This window comes from Bos javanicus, chromosome 3, assembly GCF_032452875.1.
Source record: "Bos javanicus breed banteng chromosome 3, ARS-OSU_banteng_1.0, whole genome shotgun sequence".
Taxonomy (NCBI): domain Eukaryota; kingdom Metazoa; phylum Chordata; class Mammalia; order Artiodactyla; family Bovidae; genus Bos; species Bos javanicus.
The window spans coordinates 41,758,954-41,779,035 of record NC_083870.1 but is presented as its reverse complement, the minus strand read 5'-3'; the positions used below and the strand labels follow the sequence as shown (position 1 = coordinate 41,779,035).

Below are 20,082 nucleotides of genomic sequence, written 5' to 3'. Positions count from 1 at the left end.
AAACCTGTTTAAGCTTTTGAGCAATCAAATGTACACTACCTCTGAAAGACCATATCCATATTTGTGTAAATCTGCTTTTTTTGCCATCTGTGCATCCCACAGACTCTCATAAAACAAATGTTAAGACCTGCACTATTTATTTATTTGAGCTGGTATCACCAACTCAATGGATAAGAGTTTGAACAAACTCCAGGTAATAGAGAAGGACAGGGAAGCCAGGTGTGCTGGGATCATGGGGTCGCACAGAATCAGACACGACTGAGTGACTGAACATTATTTATTTATTTATTCATTCATTCATTTTGGGGGATGTTTCAGGCTTATATCATTTGTACCACCTAAAGTGAATATAGATAGAGTTTGAGAAGGGCTGGACATCATAGCTCTGCTTGCTACAAAGGGAATTGTCTACCAGGTAGAGAGACTCTCATGTGGCACCAGGGTCCGGGAGAAGTAGGGAGAGCAAAGGTGTGTGAGATGACTTCCCTGGCCAGGACTGCAGTCAGGTGGCTTGCTTCCACCCTTGGCTCTGCCATTAACCAGAGAGGGGAACTCTTTTTAGTTGCATACACATTTAGACTGCAAGTCAGTCTTCCCACTTGCAGAATAAGGAGGTTGGATTAGATCAGTCATATTTCCAGCTAAGCTCCTGAGAGTTTTAAGGTTCCCTTGGAGGTATTTTGATCAGGGAAGGGGGTTGATTATGTGGGGAGGGAACAGATGGTAGAGGCCCAGTAAGGCCTCACTCCTCCATCATTTATTTTTTGACACATAACCTGTTTTATATATTAGATTTCCACTTCAAGATTCATTCAACAAATATTTATTCTGCATGTATTACATAAGTTTTAATTAAAAAAAAAAAAAAAGAGGCACCACTGCCAAAAGTAATGCAAAAATAACTGGCCTGGATAGTTTTTAAGATCTTTTCCAGTGTTAACATTTAATGATCTTAATCTAGGAAATATATATTCATTCATTTTTCACCATAGGAATCCTAAGATATGAGCAATTATCTTGTATAGTTAAGATGGAGAAAGTACTTCTGTAAAGTTTGCACTTCCGTAAAACATGCACATAGAAACACATACACACTCACTCGCATACACTTTTGTAACCTGATTTCTCCATTCTAGTGAATAGCATGGAGAAGGCAATGGCACCCCACTCCAGTACTCTTGCCTGGAAAATCCCATGGACAGAGGAGTCTGGTAGTCTGCAGTCCATTGGGTTGCTAAGGAGTCGGACACGACTGAGCGACTTCACTTTCACTTTTCACTTTTATGCATTGGAGGAGGAAATGGCAACCCACTCCAGTGTTCTTGCCTAGAGAATTCCAGGGACGGGGGAGCCTGGTGGACTGCCGTCTCTGGGGTCGCACGTAGTCGGACACGACTGAATCGACTTAGCAGCAGCAGCAGCAGCAGCAGCAGCAGCAGCAGCAGTGAATACCATAGTGTAAACTTCTCTGAATTCTAGTTTGTTTTTTGTCACTCAAAGCAAGATTCGGTTGTGTTAGAACATTTGTAGGCCATACCAATATTTTATATTTTTCAACCAAGATTGCTAATCAGAAAGTAAAGGAATGAATTTACTTTAAACTCATAAATGAGTAAGAAACCCTAAACGAATCTTTGGAAAGTTGATTTTCCTCCATCAACAATAAATAGAAGATAACCAAACCAATATCTATAGATGCAAAAAAAAATATATATATCAGAACCAAGGTACCATGTTTGAAATATAATTTGTTCATGAATTGCTTCAATGGTTCATTTCCTGAAAGAGTTAATTCAAAAACTAAGTAGTTAAAAATCACCAGGTACTTGAACATTGAAGATACTTGGTTTGGTAAATATTAAATAGTTTACATTTTTTGTTTTGTCATTGCTTATTGCTGCCACATCAATAAGCTTGTGTTATATGCTTTCTTTATAACTATGAATAATCCCTTTTACATCCTTCCTGCCACACACATCATATAGGGAAGGAGGGCATTCTCAATCATGGAAACACTGAGGCAGCAGCAGTGACTGAGGGAGGTTAAGATGTGAAAGCAGGTCACACTGTGCCTCACGTGTGCTCTGCTGGTGCCCTGAGCACTGGGTGTTGCTGGCAAATTATGTAATTAATTTGATCTGACTCTACTCAGTTAATTATACATTGATTGATAGAGTAATTATTAGTAGTAACTGCAAACAGGTCTTAAAGGCGAATTGCTTTTTTTTCTTTTGAAGTATCTGACTTTTTCTGATCTGTTGGAGCAGTCCAATGATAAAAACAGATTAAAAAAAAGTAAAGGACTCCCAATACTAATGATTTCTGTAATTTTTATTTGCTAACATAGAAATTGTTTTTCTAGGATATTCCTTCTATTTTAATTTGTAACCTTCTATTTGACAAAACAATAGTTTTTATTTGAAACATTTTCGGGTATTGCTAACTAAACCATGTTTCATAAACTATGAGAAAAGACATTTGTTATCATGTGGGAAGGGTTAAAAAAACATTAATGAGCAAAAACTACAGGAGTACAGGAGTTAAACTTGTGACAGGAGAAGTCTTTATCAAACAACACAGGGAGATAATTGTATTAAGTAAGTTTTCTGTTGTTCATGATCGTTAGCTCAAAAAAAAAAGAAAAGGTTTTTTTTTTTGGTCAGGCTTTAAATTGTTGAGCTTTTTTTTTATTATTATTCATTCATATTTAGTACAGATTGGTTTCTCTGACTGAATACATTTCAAACACAGGAATTGAATTCTGAAGAAGAGCCTGCTATAGTAAAACTAGATTAGCTAGAATATACTCTGTAGCATACTCTGTAGGACAAATTATGAGGATTTTACATATGTTAAAAGAAGTGAAATCATAAGAAACAAAACACACTTTAAAAAGAAAGAATCCTTTAAAACCTCAGAATAATATAAAATAAAGCTTTGCATTAAGAATTTAATGAATCTAGTATTTCCTGTCACAGCTAATTTCTCAGGCAGTTCATTTATTCTTTGATGTAACTTTAAAGTGTTCATAAAAGAATAGCCATGACTATAGTTACCACATAAATACTGTATCGTTGAAGTAGACCTGTGAATAGAGAAGCAAAATCTCAGCCTTTGCAGTTTATTAAAAAAAAAAAAAAAAAGCCCACTGTTTTAATGCACTTACTTCCCAAGACAGCCAAACCCACCAGAGTGACTTACTAAGGTATCTGGCGTTGATAGCCTCGTGGTGTTCAGTCCTACCAAGGATGGGAGAGTTTGGGACATCCAGTTTGAGATCATTGCCATGGTACTAAGCACAGCGCCAAGCTTCAGCAGTGGAAGGCTCATTGCTGTGGAGCTAATGAGTTTTCATAGTGACTGATTAAGATCCTGGTGCTGGGCTGGCAGCGGGAGGCGTGACTGCAGCAGCCACATCCACGGCATGAAAAGAGATCAACTTCCTTAGCTCTAATCACGCGGGAAAGCTCACAGAACCTCTTTCCCCCACCCTCTCGGGAAGTGCCCTGTTCTTCCTTTTCCTCCTTTACTGCATACTTTGCTGGATCATCACACAAAATATTCTTGATGGGGCTTCGTTGGTAATTTTTAGAGCATAAGGATAAACGGAGGAGGAAACTTGAGCTTTTCCTGCTCCACTGTAGTCAGTTACCATGAAGAGTTCACTGCCTCTGGGATTTCTGTCAGGATAATCTGCTGTTCCTTATTCTTCATAAAAACAACAAAAAAACCCTCTTAATTGAGGTCTCTCACAGCACACGTTTCAAACTCCAAACTTACTGTCTACAGATTTCTCTGAGCATGGAAAAAGTGGTTTTAGACAAAACATGAAAATAAAATCTGCAAAGAATATCCAAGATCATTAGATACTGTGTAAGAAATTGTTATTTTCTTTAATGTAGTAGCCTAAAATTAGCACTGTTGCTTCTTAAAAAAATTGTCAGGGATTGATAGCTACTGCCTGTGGAGGACACTGCCCTAGGCATATAACATGTGAGCAGACAGAAAAGGCAGCCTTGGAAAAAGGCTTCTGATAATGAAATTTCATAGGTTCCCAGTTTTGCTTTCATGAATGAATGCTTAGCAGCTTCACAGGCACACAGCAAACTCAGTTAAATCTATTTTCACCTTGTGCAGAGTGACAGACTAATATTGGAAGTCTATATCATGAGAGAACATTAAAAAAAGCACAGGACTTGGCTTCAGGGAATCTTAGGGTCTAATTCCTTGTTCTCTTTTAGTTAGTTGAGTGACTGATCAGTGAATTAAAACTCCTTAGCTTCACTTTGTTTTCCTTCAATGAGTAGAGGTTGGATTCTCTGCTCTCGAAGGCCTCGTCTAGCTTTAAAATCCAATGATCTGTTTATTAGAGTTATGTTGGTAAGTGTGTGTATTGAATTTGGGCTTATGGGTAATTTTAATATATTCTTTTTATAAATACTACAAAATTGCCCACATCCAAATCTCAGGTCCCAGATGGTATAAATCAGAGGCCCCTGTCTTATATAATATATGTGATTTAAAATAAAAATGCAGAGAGAAGACATGAAGAGAAATATGGCTGAACGAAAATTAAATGAAAAGAAATATTATAAAAAAGAAAAAAAATATGTTTTGATTCCTTAGGAGAATTCTGTAATTATTTATATCTAGAAAGAAATATATATTTTCTTCAACAGTTTGGCAGAAGAAATAAAGAAAATATCTTTAATAAAATTTAAATATATATGTATATATATGTATTTATAGAGGTGTGTGCCTTTATCCTTAAAAACAGCTTTAAACTGGGGTGAGTACTGAGACTCCTCAAATCTTTCTTGCATATATTACCTTGAAATCCAGGCTACTTTTTTTCCTTCAGAATATATCCAGATGATTTCAGCTGGCCCTTATTGTTTAACCACAGTGCCCATAAAACCAAATACTTCTTAGTTTTGTCTTTTTCAAAAATTGTATCATATGGTAAATTTAACATAAAAGCACAATAGTTTATATATTAAACATAATATTAAATAACAGAGTATTCATGGAAAGGACTATGAAATTTGACATTATTATTACAATATGGCAGTAACAAAACATAAAGTAGATTCACAAATCTAATTCTTTAAAAAATTACCTGGTAAAAAAAAGAGAAGAGTGTCTTTTCAAGAGCTTAATTTACAAAATTGAAAACTAATATACGTGCAATTACTGGATAATTTAAGATGCAACATGTCGGATGATAATTATACTTATTAATGAACTATCAGTCAACAAAATAATAGCATCCTTAGAAGACTAATAGCATGAATGTCAGGGGAAATCGGTACTCTTATTTGCAAATTAAAGAGAAATGAAGAAAAATACAATATAATTGGAAGCCTTCTTATAATTTCCCAGAAATGCAAATACCTGCACTGAAGAACTAAAAGAAAACAACAGTGAAACTTTATGGTTTGATAATGTTTATAAACAACATAAAAGCCATAATGTGTTTTCAGAAAAACAGATTTAAAAGGTACACACTGAAAGAAAAAAAGCTTAAATTATGATAATTGTTAGTTATGGAAAATAAAACATAGCTATGATTTGTTAAAGTTAAACAGTTTGCATTTCTCTCATAATCTAGTAAATTGATTATAATTTCCATTTTATAGGTTGAGTTCTCATTTGCAGATGGGGGGAGCTGATTTTTCTATATAGATGTAACAACCTGTGTTCAGGACTAGAAACCCAGTGGTTACAGAAGCTCTATTAATACAAGCATGGTGTGAATGTTGATGGAGGAAGTAGCAAGAAATGAGCCTGGAAATACTAGCAGTTACCAACTCCCAGGGCTTCAGGGTCAACCAAAGATGTTTGGACATTATCTTGGATGTAATTCAGGAGTCTTAAGCAGGGCTCTGAAGTCATTTGTTTTGTGTCTGAGTTTATCACATTGGCATTTTTATGATTTGGGATAGGCAGATGGGGTTGTAGAAACAACAAAGCATATCAGAGGTAAGAGCATCACTTTAGGAGCATATTCTCGTAATTTGGTCAGAAAGTGATTTCCTAGAATACTGTCAGTGGAATTTAAAAGGATGGATTCCATAAAGAATTGGGGTGAAATTAATAGCACTTAGTGATTAAATAGATGTGAGAAGTCTAGGAGAGGAAGTTGCTTGGGGGAATTTCCAGGTTTGGGAATTTGGGTGGTGAATGTTGCTCATCAAGGTAGTAATACAAGTAGAAGTATGACTTTAGAGAGACAGTAGATTTTATTGTTATATGCTGGATGTTAGTTGCCTGTGGTAGAGAATCCCTGGATGGTGAGGTACTCACATATCACAACTCTTCAGAAAAGAGTTACATTTCATTAGACCATGCAAACTTAATGACCTCATAATATAATAATGTGTCCTACTTAGATAACAAAAATGGTTAATTTTATAATATAGTGTTAAAACTACTAAAAATTTTATTTAGACTTTAATTCAATCTCTATATTTAATTACATATACATAATTTCCTATATGCTTTTCTTTAAAAATAGCAAAGTAAGCCATACGTTCCTGATCCTGTTTTCTCTTCATTTATTTCCCCTATTACTCACTATCCCTTTGCAGCATATCTTCTTGAGAGTTGTCTGTATTCACTATTTTAAATTTATCTTTCCCTAGTGAACAAAAACTTTCATTAATGGCAAGTTTGTGTTCATACTTCTCTGCTCCACTCGATACTACTTTTATCAAGGCTATGGATAATACCACATTGCCGGATCCAGCAGTCAGTTCTTAGTTCTCAACTTTCTTGACCTATGAACAGCATTCGTCAGACAGTTACTTTCTCCTCCTTGAAATATTTTTTTTCATTTTTTTATTATTAGATTATAAATGCCTTATAATGTTGTTAGTTTCTGCTATACAACAAATCAGCTGTAAGTATACATATATCCCCTCTGTTGAGCCTCCCTCCCACGCTCCCACCGCATCCCACCACTTGAAGGATACCACATTCACCTAGTTTTCCTTCTACTTTCTGACAGCTCTTTCTCAGTCACTTTTGTTGATGCTTCTTCATCTATATGCTAATGACTCCCAAATTCATTTCTTCCTCACAAACCTCTCCTATCAATTCAGACCTGTATATCCAATTATCTACTTGACATCTCCACTTGGATGGTTAATAGACATCTTAAATTGAACACGTTAAAAAAAAATGAGCTTCTGATATGCCTTTCTGCTCTCTAGTGAACAAAACAAAAGAAATAAACCAAACAATTATATACATGCAATCATTCCTAAATTCTTCTTTATTTCAGCTCCATAGTTGAACAGTTAGATTTCAACCTTAACTTTTTATTTTATTTTTCACATCTTATCAGTTTCAACAGCATATCTTTTCATCTCTACTTTCAAAATATACCCAACATTCGCTGTTTCACGTCATACTCACTGCTACCAGGCTGCTCCAAGTCATCATCATCTTTTCATCTGTTACAAGAGCCACCAGTTATTGACCTTGTACCATTTCAGTCCTTTTGTAATCCCCAGGAATGATGCTAAAGCTGAAACTCCAGTACTTTGGCCACCTCATGCGAAGAGTTGACTCATTGGAAAAGACTCTGATGCTGGGAGGGATTGGGGACAGGAGGAGAAGGGGATGACAGAGGATGAGATGGCTGGATGGCATCACTGACTCGATGGACGTGAGTCTCAGTGAACTCCGGGAGTTGGTGATGGACAGGGAGGCCTGGCGTGCTGCGATTCATGGGGTCGCGAAGAGTCGGACACGACCGAGCGACTGATCTGATCTGAATCAAAGTGATTCTGTTAAGTTACAAGTCAGATTATATTATTCTTCTACTTTAAGTTATTTACTAGATTCCTATTTCACCCTGGCTAAAGCAAAAATGTTTAGCATGATCGTAAGGGTCTGCATAATCTGCTTTCTCTTACTTCTCTAATCTCATTTCTTATAACCCTTCCCTTCATTCTCTTCAATGGAGTCACTCTCGTTCTTCAGGGATGCAAGATAATTTTCTACCTCAGGGCTTTTGGAATTGCTCTTCTCTGGCGGAATTCCAGTTTCTCAAATGTCTTCTCACTTCCTTTCTGTTTTAATTCAAAGATCACTTTCTTATAAAATCTTTGCTGACTATGTGGTCTCAGATTGCTACACTTTTCATCTAATCATTTCATGTTATCCTTTGCTGATTTGTACTTTTTTTTTTTCCCATAGAATTTACCACAGGTTAAGATCCTATATAATTATTCATCTTGTTTTTTACTTGGTTTCTCCCCTAGAAATAAAGCTTCAGGAAAGCAGGAATGTTGCCTATTTTGTTCACTGGGGTATTTTCTATGCCTAGGAGAGTGCCTAGTACATGGCAGTACATGCCTAGTAAATGTGTGCACAAATTAATATACTACTGTTTTGTCCTTGAATTTCCCTCATGTTAAAAGGAGACCCTTTTAAATGCAAAAATTGAAATAAAGCACCCCTCTATTTTTTGCAAAATAAGCCAGAGTAATATTATTGCATTTTGCATGTGTGTGTTTGTGTCTGCATAATGAACGTATACCTGAGTATAAAGATAGTTTATACTTAAAAGTTAAGAATGTTTGTTCCTTCCAAAATTGAGATTTAGAATGTAAGCACTTCTGGTGTAAGCCAACAAGTCCTGTCTCTAACTCGTATTCTGACTTCTCCTGATATGCCTCAAGTCACTGGAACCCTAAATAAATATGAAAGCAGTCTTCTTTCCCTTTTGCCTTTGGCTAATGAAGTTTGTCTCTGATAACACAGGGTGAGATGGAAGAGACTGTAGGCTATGGAAAGGATGGGTTTAAATAAAATGAATTGGAGAAGATGGAGATCTGAGTGTCCATTCACTTGACTTCCTTTCATTTGTCCCTTGGCAATCAATTAGGGACTACTTGTGGCTCCTGGAATTCAGTGCTTTGCCATTCTTGCCTTGAGGTTTCAGTGTTGTCTTAAAACTGTTCACTGAGAAAGAATGAATTGAGTGAAAAACATTAGCAAAGTTCTCTAAAGGAGGGATTTCTGTCTTCTTATCTTTGCCTTCATCTGTGAAGCTGACTGATGCTGTATAAGCCCGGGGGATCCTCTGTTGGCAGCTGTTGTTGCTACTTCAAAGGAGAAAAAAATGGATGTGTGGGGGAGGAATATATTCAGGGCAAACATGGTTTTTTCCTCTGACTTTCTACTCAAAATTGAAGAAGTGAGAAAATATAAATCTAGGATTGAGCTAGAGGGAAGGAGGATACAAACTGGTACAAAGAGAGCCCCTCAGACTATAAGGCAAAAGACTTAAATTCTGCATCATCTTCCTCATTGCCTTGCTCCAGGTTGTTCTACTGGGAAATTAAGAAATTAAACTGAATTTCCTGTATAGTCCATTCCATGATACAGTGCCATATTTAAGAGCTCAGGTTTGATCTTTGCAGTCACACAGGCCCTTCCTTACTTTCTGCTTTGACGCTACTAGACTAGATGGCTAGCTGTGTAACTGTCCAGACCCTCGGTATAACTTGGGGATAACAAGAGAATCTGATTCCTTAGGAATTTGTGGGGATGAAATAATCATCTGCATATATAACCCTTATCACAAGACCTGGAAAACAAGGGGTTCACAATCAGTATTTGTCATCATTATTCTAGTGCAAAAGATGTTTATCTTTTCCCCACAGTTATAGAAGAAAGAATAGAGACAGAAATTGTTAGCAATGAGGAAGTGAAGATCACCAAACTTTGTATAAATTACTGATAGAAAGGTTTAGATTTAAGAGTTTTAAAAGTGGAAAATATTCTTAATTCTAATATGATTGATTCAAAGGGAATGACTGCTCACAATATCCTAGAAAGGATTTAAAACATATACATCCCATAGGCCAGCTTTGAGGAGCTTCTTATTTAAGCCTGTCTGCCTGGCACTGTTCTTAGAACTTCATTTGTATGAATTCATTTAGTTCTCACATGACCTCTATGAGGTTGGTATTGTTACTATAACCAGTTTGTAGATGAGGAACTGAGATACTGTAAGGTTAAGTAAGCTAGGACTTCCCTGGTGGCTCAGACGGTAAAACTGTCTGTTTACAATGCGGGAGACCTGGGTTCGATCCCTGTGTTGGAAGATCCCCTGGAGAAGGAAATGGCAACCCACTCAAGTACTCTTGCCTGGAAAATCCCATGGACAGAGGAGCCTGGTAGGCTACAGTCCATGGGGTTGCAAAGAGTCAGACACGACTGAGTAACTTCACTGACTTCACTAAGTAAGCTAGCTGAGGTCACACAGCTAATTAAGGGTAAGTGTAGTATTTGAACCCCAGCTGTCATGTTCTAAGTATGCTCTTAAGTGTTATGCACACACACATACAATAACAGTATTAAAGCAACTACTTATTTCAAACTTTATCTTTTTTAAATAATTGGGATTATTTGGGGGAAGCATTGCAGTGAAGTCATTGCAGGATCTCAGTAAATGAATACTTAAAGCTGAACATAAAAATTAAAAGTAACATGTCTTCACTTATTGAGTTCATCTTTGAATGTGACAGAGCAAGGCTGTCATCAGGGAGACACTGACTCTCAGGTAAGTGTTTAGTCCCTGCTTCATTTTCTTTGGAATCTATTTTCAGATTTTTCTAACTCAACCCAGCTTATGAGGGCAAACTGAAGTGTCAGATTATTGCCAAAATCTTTTCTGGAAGAAATTGTTTAGGAAGAGAAATCCCAAAAGAGGTTGGAAAATTGCCTGGTGATCAGAAAGAAGACTATTCCAGTGGTAACATGAAAGAATAAAATTGAATCTTGAGACGTGCAATTTTCTATAAGGTTGTAAGTTGTTTCTTAAAGCATATCTCCCTCTTGACATTTGAAATGTTTAGCTGGAACTAAAATTCTGGTAGTAGTAAATAACTCTGAACCTCAGAGTATAAGAGAAGATTACATTTGTAGACTGCTTTTTAGCAAATTCACAGAAATAGCAGGAGCTCTGGAGAGTTAGTGTATATGTAGCAGCATTAGCTACTTATTTGTCAGCATTGTCCCCTCCTCAGTATGTGTAGTCAAGGTTGTTCCGTAATTTTTCAAGAAAGATCCAGCAGACAAACATAGTTAAACATAAATGTCTAAAGATCTGAACTTGAAACATCAGGCAAGCTTTGTCACTGAAAGTGTCATAAGAGTTATGTAGTTCTATGAAAGGCGGTCAGTAAAACAGTTAAGGCCAGGTCATTAAAATAACTCACATAAATGATGCTGCACAAACTCATTACCTCATTCCCTTGTCCTTTTCTGTGTCAACACATTTAAGAACTACTGGCCTTGTAGAAACAGTTTTAGGAGGGCATAAGTAACTTAACTTAGAAATAGTTGCCTTTGTGAATACTCATCTAAAAGGAGTCCAGTGACATATGTATGAACTTGACAATGGATAAGAAAAGGAAAACAGTGTTGATAGAGGTTGTCTCTTGTTATTGAAATCAAATACTTTTTTCTGCTTATTAATTTTTTTTTATTCTCTCTGTATTTCCCAGATTAATTATGTATTATTTTCTGGTAATAAATTATTGATAATGAATTTCTGATAATAAATTGTTGTTAGAAAAACAAGCAGAAGTATGTCATTATCTTGTCATTGACTTTTAAAGACACTAATCTACTAAACATTTATTAGATATTCAATATATTCCTTGGTCCAGAAAGAGTACTATACGGAAAAATGCAAGATTGATTGGGTACAGCGTCATCTTTTGGGTAATTTACCAATCTGGGAATGTAACAGAGTATAAACAAACATGCACACATGAGCTAAATGGTTCGGATCTTATAGACGTACTGGAGGAGTAAAAGAAAAGGAGACGGTACCTCATAGTGAAATGGCCAGGAAAAATACAGTGCTTGAACTGGTTTTAAAAGTTTAGCTCTAATTCTCTGAATTTTTCACTCCAGGAAATGAACAGTGTCATTTACTATGGACCCCAAAATAAAATTTAAGTCACAGGAATTTTGTTTTATGCTTCAAAAAGTAGAGAATTATATTCTTCAGCCCTTCCTTTGTTAATATTCACCATTTGTGCTAGTACTTTACATTTTTACTTCTCTTCCAATTTTAAACCCATTATATTTACTTAAACCATAACAATATAGGGCTACTGAGTGAAAAAAGAGACTAGAAAAAGTGAACATTATTGTGAAAACAGCATTTTCTCTGAGAAGGAGGTGATGTGATAGAAATATCAAAGCTCTTAAAGGACATTGAATTATCAAGAAAATTGTATTTAAAATTACATGTCAATCAGGAGTAGTTTGAATTCTAATATTTATACATAATCTGAGTCATAAAGCATATGGCTGAAAATTTAATTCTAGTGTAGAGGCTTCTTGTCAAGTGTCTGCGAAAAGATATGAAGACACAGTATAGCGTGAAGAGTGTTGAGATATTGCCATTATTGAAAGCAGATCATCTTTGCAATGTATTCTTTTTCCCCCTCCCCCCTCCCTGCTTTCCCTTCTCCCTTTTTTCTCTCCCTTCTTTTCATCTTCCACTCTCCTGTGATTCTGACGTGTTCCCTAGGCTGTATGGCTACAATTTAAGCCCAGGTAATTCTAGTATTTTACATTTCCAATTTGGAAGTTTTATGTTTTACCTCTCTACTCATTCAACGCTATTTAAGAAAAAACAAAATAAAAGTTCCTTTTTCTGAACATTCATGCATGCTAATGCTATAGTTGACCTCCTACTGTGGTCCTTAAAGTTTTCAAGAAGTTATTGAATTTAAAGCTGGAGATTGTTCATAACTTCTGTTCAAAATGTATGTCATTCATGTGCACATCATTAATAGCTTTTTCTTCTAAGAGTGATTCAGAAACATGCCCATGATAAAATATGTCCTTTCTTATATAGTTTACCTTTCAATAATATATAACATCTATCAAAATACATGTATAAGTTAGTATTTTCTATAACACCTCCATTTAGAATTATTTGAGGAGCAGTGTTTATTGCATGGTGAATTACTTATGCATTCAACAGGGATTTATTGATCAGCCTCTGTATGTGTGTGCGTGTTAAGTCACTTCAGTCATGTCTAAGTCTGTGTGACTCTATGGACTGTTGCCTGCCAGGCTCCTCTGTCCATGGAATTCTCTAGACAAGAATTCTGGAGTGGGTTGCTATTTGCTTCTCCATGAAATAGAGTATTGAAGAAAAAGTGCTGAGGAATCACCTAGAACAGGGATAAATATTAAGGTACATATGAATCACTGGGGGGTGGGGATATTGTTAAAATGTAAATACATTCTATTTCAGATGCTGAGAGCAGGGCCTGAGGTTCTACATTTTTAACAAGCTACCAGGCAACCAGAAGTGGCTGATCTACAGACCACTTTGGTAGATGGGGCCACGGAAGCCAACCAGAGACAAGAGAACTAAGTGAAGAGCTGATGTTTGTGGACACATTCTGTGTCCAACAAAGGAGGTACAACCAAGGAAGGAAAAAAAGGTCAAGCTCTGCAAGAGAGGGGAGTGAGGATTCCCAAACAAAAATTTCGTACTGAAAAAAAATGTTCCCACCGTCCAGAGAGTTGTTAGCAGAAAGCAGACATTTACATTTAATGCATTTTAAATGGGTCCTAAAATTTCTTAAAGTTCTAGTTAGAATTTTATCTTGAAAAAGAAAGGGGAACACAAAATAAAGTATCTTAAAATTGTGGGGATATATTAGCATAGATAAGAATAGATGAATAATATGTGTGTATGAGATTATTATTTTTTTAAATCTTATCATTTGGTTTCACAGCACAATCATAAAGAGATTTGTTTTTGCAAAACTCTTCAAGAAATTCCCTAACTTTTTCAGAACCTCTCTTGTTCCTTTGACATGCAAATCATTGTCTCTTAAAGAGCTCATTCCGTAATTTCTCTCTTCAATTGTTAAAAGATATAAATTTGCCAGTTACTGTTTAATAATTCCTATGTATTTTATCAGGGCAGTTCTCTCATAACACTTCCACCACTGCATGAAATTATGTATTTTGGATGATTTTGACTAACTTCTCTTATATTTGCATTGAGTAGCATTGGATACTTGCCAACCTAAAAATCAGTTGCTCTTGATGGATGCTATCATTAAGGAGTAAGGGATATTTTAGTAGGATTTGAGGGGTTTCATTTTAAAAGTGTCCATAATTATTAAATATTTGCATTTTGATGGTTGTTGCTGTCTTATACAGCTTCACAATGGCAGGACTTGGGTGACATGAACTCAGGGTTGACTAGACACTTAGCATAGGCAGTTACCCATGTACTCTGATACTGGGATGAGTGGAATAAAAGAGGATGATGTTTTCACATAATTCACTCATTTTAGGGAAATAGTGGGGCTTCCCTCACAGCTCAGTTGTTAAAAATTTGCCTGCAATGTGGGAGACCTGGGTTTAATCCCTGAGTTGGGAAGATTCCTTGGAGGAAGACATGGTAACCCACTCCAGTATTCTTGCCTGGAGAATCCCCATGAACAGTGGAGCCTAGTGGGCTATGTCCCTGGAGTTGCAGAGTCAGACATGACTGAGCAACTAAGCACAGTACAGTCTATTAACTATATCTAGAAAGTTGATGCATTGTGTTTCAGCAGTTATGAAAGCTGAAATGTGTACATTTGATTTGGTTATATTCTCGTCCAACCAGGGAGGAAATAATCAGGGGATATGTGGAGTTCTGGGTACTGCCTTAAGTTACCAGTGTTAGAGTCTCACTGAAGGCTCCAGGTATCCCCCAAACCCCAGGAACATACTGGGCCCACAGAAGGTTCAAGCTAAAGGAAAAACCTGAAAAGTTGCTAATTGGCAGCTGAACAAAAATGAAACTACCCACGTGATGAGGATTGGCAGGTGGGGATACCTGGATTCTAATCCTAGTTCTTCATTTAAATTTAGCAGTCTGGCATACCTGAGTCACCTTTTCAGCTCCAACATCCTCTGACTCTGTGTACATAGTATTAAAAGCATGGGTTTTGAAATTGTATAGACCTGGGTTGGAATCCCAGTTCTGTCACTTACTATGTGATCCTGAGTACTTTCTGAAACTCATTCTACTGATCTTAAAATTAAGGATTTTAATAACTACTGATAGAACCCATCTGATAAAGAACATTCAAGCCATGTATATAGTCCAACAGAGTTAGGCCTATTAACTTGTCATATCACGAGAGGTGGCACACCGGGATAACCATGGAGCATCTCACCACGTAAAGGAAGGAACAGGGTTTAAAATAGGACTTGAGGGAAGGATAGAGTTTACATAGCATTTAAATAGAGCAGAATTTTGATAATGCTAAAAAAAGAGCAAGGCTCTGATGTAAAGCACTGAACATGAAGACTGAGTTGAGAAGTGGACTCTGGATTCTGTTTCCTTGGAAACTACAAAGTTAGGATGAATGCTAAACATGGTGTCCCAAAAAACCTTATCTAAGTTTTGTACCTGGGTTGGAAATTGAGGCTGCTTCTCAGTGTCAGAGTCGCTCAGATCCTCTAGGCAAGAGTGGACTGTTCCGTTTTTACCGATCTGATTTCAAACAGCTAAGTTTCTCGTAGTCTGTGGTTTCAGCAATCCAAGTATCCTGACACTACCTCCCCCAGGGAAGTAACAAAAGCTGTTTTTAGAGGTTGACTCATGAGCCTGTATTGGAGTGTGTTGTCATGCCCTTCTCCAGGGGATCTTTCCAACCCAGGGATTGGACCGGGGTCTCTTAAGTCTCTTGTACTGGCAGGCAGGTTCTTTATCACTAATCCACCTGGGGAACCCTACTAATAAAATTAGACAATGCGTTTGAAGTGCTAGGCACAGCTCCTGTCCTCTAAGCAATTATTACAGTTAGTAGTAGTAGTACGATTGTTTAGCTCTCCTTTCACACATAACCTTTCCGTAATAAAATTGGTTGTTGATTTTAAAGTGCCCAGTCTTTCATCACTAGAACACAACTTTGAAAGCCTAATCAGTCAACAAAGGGATGGAGTCCACTGTGACCTTATGAGCCCAGTGCCCTGAACAGACGTCTGGATGCAGTATCGTCACTCATTGCCCTTGAAAATACAGATTTCCTGCCCAGGCTTGATCAGAAATACTCCTCAAGGGGCTTGGAATGGGACATATATTTGTACTTTTCAAAAATTCCTGGTGTTGATGCCCAGCCAAAATTTCAGAAACATCCATATAAGCAAATAAGCCCAGGGAAGCATCATCACAGTCCGTACATTATCCCCAAATGGTTAAGAGTAAAGATTTAAAATGTCAAAGAGTATGGCTTAAAGGTCATCTAGTCCAGATTTCACTCAATACTGAAATGTACTTTGCAACATCCCTGATACTAGCATTTTTCATCCAAGATACTTTCAGTGTTGGTAAAATCAATCTTACACAACTAGCTACTTTGATATTAGATATGTCCTACTATGAGTAAGACCTTGTTGCCATTCATATTCCATTGACCATTTTGGTTCTGCCTTGTGTTATACCAACTGAGAGGTCTACTTCTTTCTGTTATGATATGGCCCTTTAAAATAACAAACTCCCTAACCTTGCCTTTTTTCAAGTCGAATATGCCCAGACTTTTTGGCTCTTCCTCTAATGATATGCTTGTAAGGCTTTTACCTTCCTGTTATTCTTATTTGGACACACTCTCGTTGGTTAATATTACTATGCTCAGAACAGAATGAAACTCTCTGAAATATGCCAGGTTTGTCTGATCATCCTAGATCAGAGAAGAATAAAAAGGCTTATTCATACATGTTTTTCTTTTGCAGGATTAATGAAATTTACTGTAATTTAAATATATTATCCTTCCCTTAATGAATTTTTATTATAACTGACTTAAAATGTTTTCCACTCTAACAACTGATGTTTATTAAAGTCAAATCCAGTTTGAGAGAACATGGAAAATTTGCACGTATGATAATCTATATCTCAGTGGTGAATGAAATTAAAATTTTCTCATCAGTCCACAGGATGATTTAAGAAACATTGTATTTTTAAAATTCCTTAAGCAGTCGCTATGCTCAGATTTCCCAAATAGCTGATCTGCTGAGAATTTGAGAGTCTTACATTCTGGATCTCCAGGCATCTTGCTGATTGAGAAGTGGGCTGCAACTCAGTGGAGAAAACAACTTAGAGGCTACCAGTGCTTTTTCTGTTTTATGGCTTTGAACTCTAAAATTCAATACTCTTCCTCTTTTCCTTACCCATTTAGCAAACTCAAATGTATTGGATTAGCTGACATATAGTTGGTTAATTCAGGGAAGATGTCAATATAATGTGTATTTAGATTGGTTCATATGTATTTTTTCCAAATTATTAACATCTTGCACCAAAAGTAACAGAAGCAAAGTACAGTAGCACAGCTGAACACAGCAAGCTGAAGTTATGTGCTTCTTTATACATTGTCCAATGTCATTTTTCCTCCCTTGAGGGGGACATGCACTTTGTCCTTTAGCTGAGTACTCCCAGATTGTGCCTTTTGCTCTTTATAGCTCAGTTGACTCAATAGGTCCTTACCTCCCTTTCCATCAAGTTGTCTTCAAATTTTCTTGAAAGTTAAAATCCTATATTCACTGAAATATTTCCTTACTTATTAGAAACTATATATGTTTAACCATTTTAGTATGCTAGCACAGTCATTTTTTTGTTAGTTCTCTAATCAGATCATATAGATGTGAGTGGTTTGACATAACCAATTATCTTGTAACCCTTCTTGTTTTTAATGCATGATTTTGGAAATGTGATATTTTTCATCAGGTGTTTATTTTGCATTTTATTTGCAGAGTGCTTAGGACTTTCCTAGCCAGGATTGGTTGAGGGATAGTGTGGTTTGAGGGGTTTTGTGGGGCTGGGATCCTCTAACCCTCAGCCAGCTCAGTACCTGTGCTTCTTCTAACTCAAGTGTTTGGGGTCACCCTCAACATCAGTGCCAATATGCCTCACTAAATGTGAACATCTAATGGCTGAATAGATGACACTTTTCTCTGTCAGGAATTGTCAGCCACCTCAGTACCACCACATGAAGAGGCTGACCCATAAAAACAGATGCTCAGGATTCCTACATTTTTGCCCCATGGTGATATAGCCACTATCCCATTCCATTTGGCATTATCCAATATGATTTTGCTTTATCTTTATTCCTTGGCTTTAATTTCTTGCCTCAGACCCCAGAGTTGATAAGTATCTCTTTCCCCTCCACACATGGAATTCACTTTTGCTTTCCTCAGGTGTCTGTACCACACAAACTTTATTTCTGTGTGGTTTCTTGTTTATTCTGTCTTTTCTATTATGTTTCTAAGCACAGTGGATCCTTCTCAACCAGGCAGATTTTTCAGTAGTGTCTCTGGTTGGAACAGCCTTGGCCAGTCCTTAAGAGGAAGTTGATTTAGACAGACTCTGTCATGGGAGCACATAATGACATTTTTGATCCTGAGGGCTTACTTTCAAAGACACTATTACTTTCCAATAAGGCTGTGCCTTTTCAATCTTTATATCTACAAAAGCAATCTATTTATTAGCACAAGACCAGAGTGGAATTCAATTTATGCTGCAGACCTCTATGCCTTTCGTTCTTCTTTTATAATGTTTTTTTAATGTTATTTTATATTCTGGTAGATTGTTCAAGTATATTGACAATTTTATACATGGGGAAGGATATTAGTGTAGATGGTAAAGGCATATTAATTTTTCCAGGTCAGTGGCAGGTCATTCAGGAATATTTTGTGCCATATAAGAATGTCCTATTCTAAAATCATTAGTCTTTATCCTCGCATATCTAATACCCCCATAAAGTCACAGCCTGGACAAATCCTGGGAGACACTGGCTGTGGTGCCCTCAGCCTAGGACTGGTAATGTTCACATGGACTCAGAGTTGGTGAGCTCAAGGACTACTAGGTCAAAACATGAAACTCTTAAACATTTAACTTCACCAGATGTTCCTTTAAGAAAAGAAAAAGAAAGGTTTTTATTAAGGTCCCTAAGAATTCACACAACATTTTTTGTTGGTTGAATGTTTATATATTTGGTCAGAATCTTTCTCAGAGAAAGGTAATCCAGTGATTTATCATTATATGTAACAAAGCTGCTTGCATTTATAAAAGCACCAAAAAATGAAAACAGCCATTATGTTTAACAAACTGAAAAAAATCTATCAGTATGTAGAGCACTAATGACCATTCATTTCTATATTTAAACATAGCCAGATGAAACAACTTGTCTCTAATTCCCAGAAAATTGTTTTACCAGCCAAGTATATTTAAGGAAACACCATTTATGTTTGGTAAATATAAACTAATAAACTACAATTATTTCTACTTTAAAAATGTCATCGCTATTTTGGAAGTAGAAGCTCAGTATTTTGTCTCGGTCAATAGAATCATTGATTCTGATTAAAATGTATTTTTGTGCTTGATTTAAATTGAATAAAGCTTCTTTAACTATATCTATATTATTTCTTTTACCAAAATTAAATGCTTTCAATATCATTGCTCAAATACTGTAATTTCATGTTGAATCTATAGATCATAAAATTTGAAAATACATAATGCCACCTCTGAGTTTACAGTGATTAGGGCCTTAATTTAAATGCTTGGCTTCATAATATCATAAGTACTTTGTTAAATGTTATAGTATATTAGGAATGCAATCTCTGTTTTAAAATCCGGTTAGTGTTCATTTTAAAAATAGCTATAAAAGAATATGGGAAATTGAAGAGCATTTATTGGTACTTAATGTAAGCTCAGTAAATTATCCAAATAAGCATTCATCTCCATATTAATGATTTTACATATGCATTCTGCATAAAACTTTGTAAGTTAGGTAATCATTGAACTGCAACAGGTAATGATCATTTACTAAAATATTTGAAATAGTTTTTTTAAATAAATAATAAGTATTCAAAGTAATTTTTTAAATAAACAATAAGTGTAGCACAGTACTGGAATATGGTTTCACTAATTTTAGGTTTTATATGTGTCAGTGATTTAAAATATTTATTTGTTTTGACTGTTTGTTGTGCCTGAGAGAAACCAAGTAAAAATATTACATTCTGATGATGTTA

General features: G+C 36.2%; 1 protein-coding gene across 4 annotated transcripts in view; it reads right to left on the bottom strand.

The window, feature by feature from the left end:
• OLFM3 (olfactomedin 3) overlaps positions 1-20,082 on the bottom strand; it is a 224,726-nt gene that overhangs the window by 55,029 nt on the left and 149,615 nt on the right. Inside the window, exon 1 of one of the 4 annotated variants that reach the window (XM_061411034.1) lies at positions 3,202-3,534. The exons of 2 other annotated variants lie outside the window; for them this stretch is intronic. In XM_061411034.1, the coding sequence (XP_061267018.1) occupies positions 3,202-3,330 (129 nt within the window). In that variant the 5' untranslated portion in view covers positions 3,331-3,534. Of the gene's footprint in view, positions 1-3,201; positions 3,535-20,082 lie in introns of those variants that run through there. One more of the 4 variants, XM_061411032.1, reaches the window with a different exon arrangement.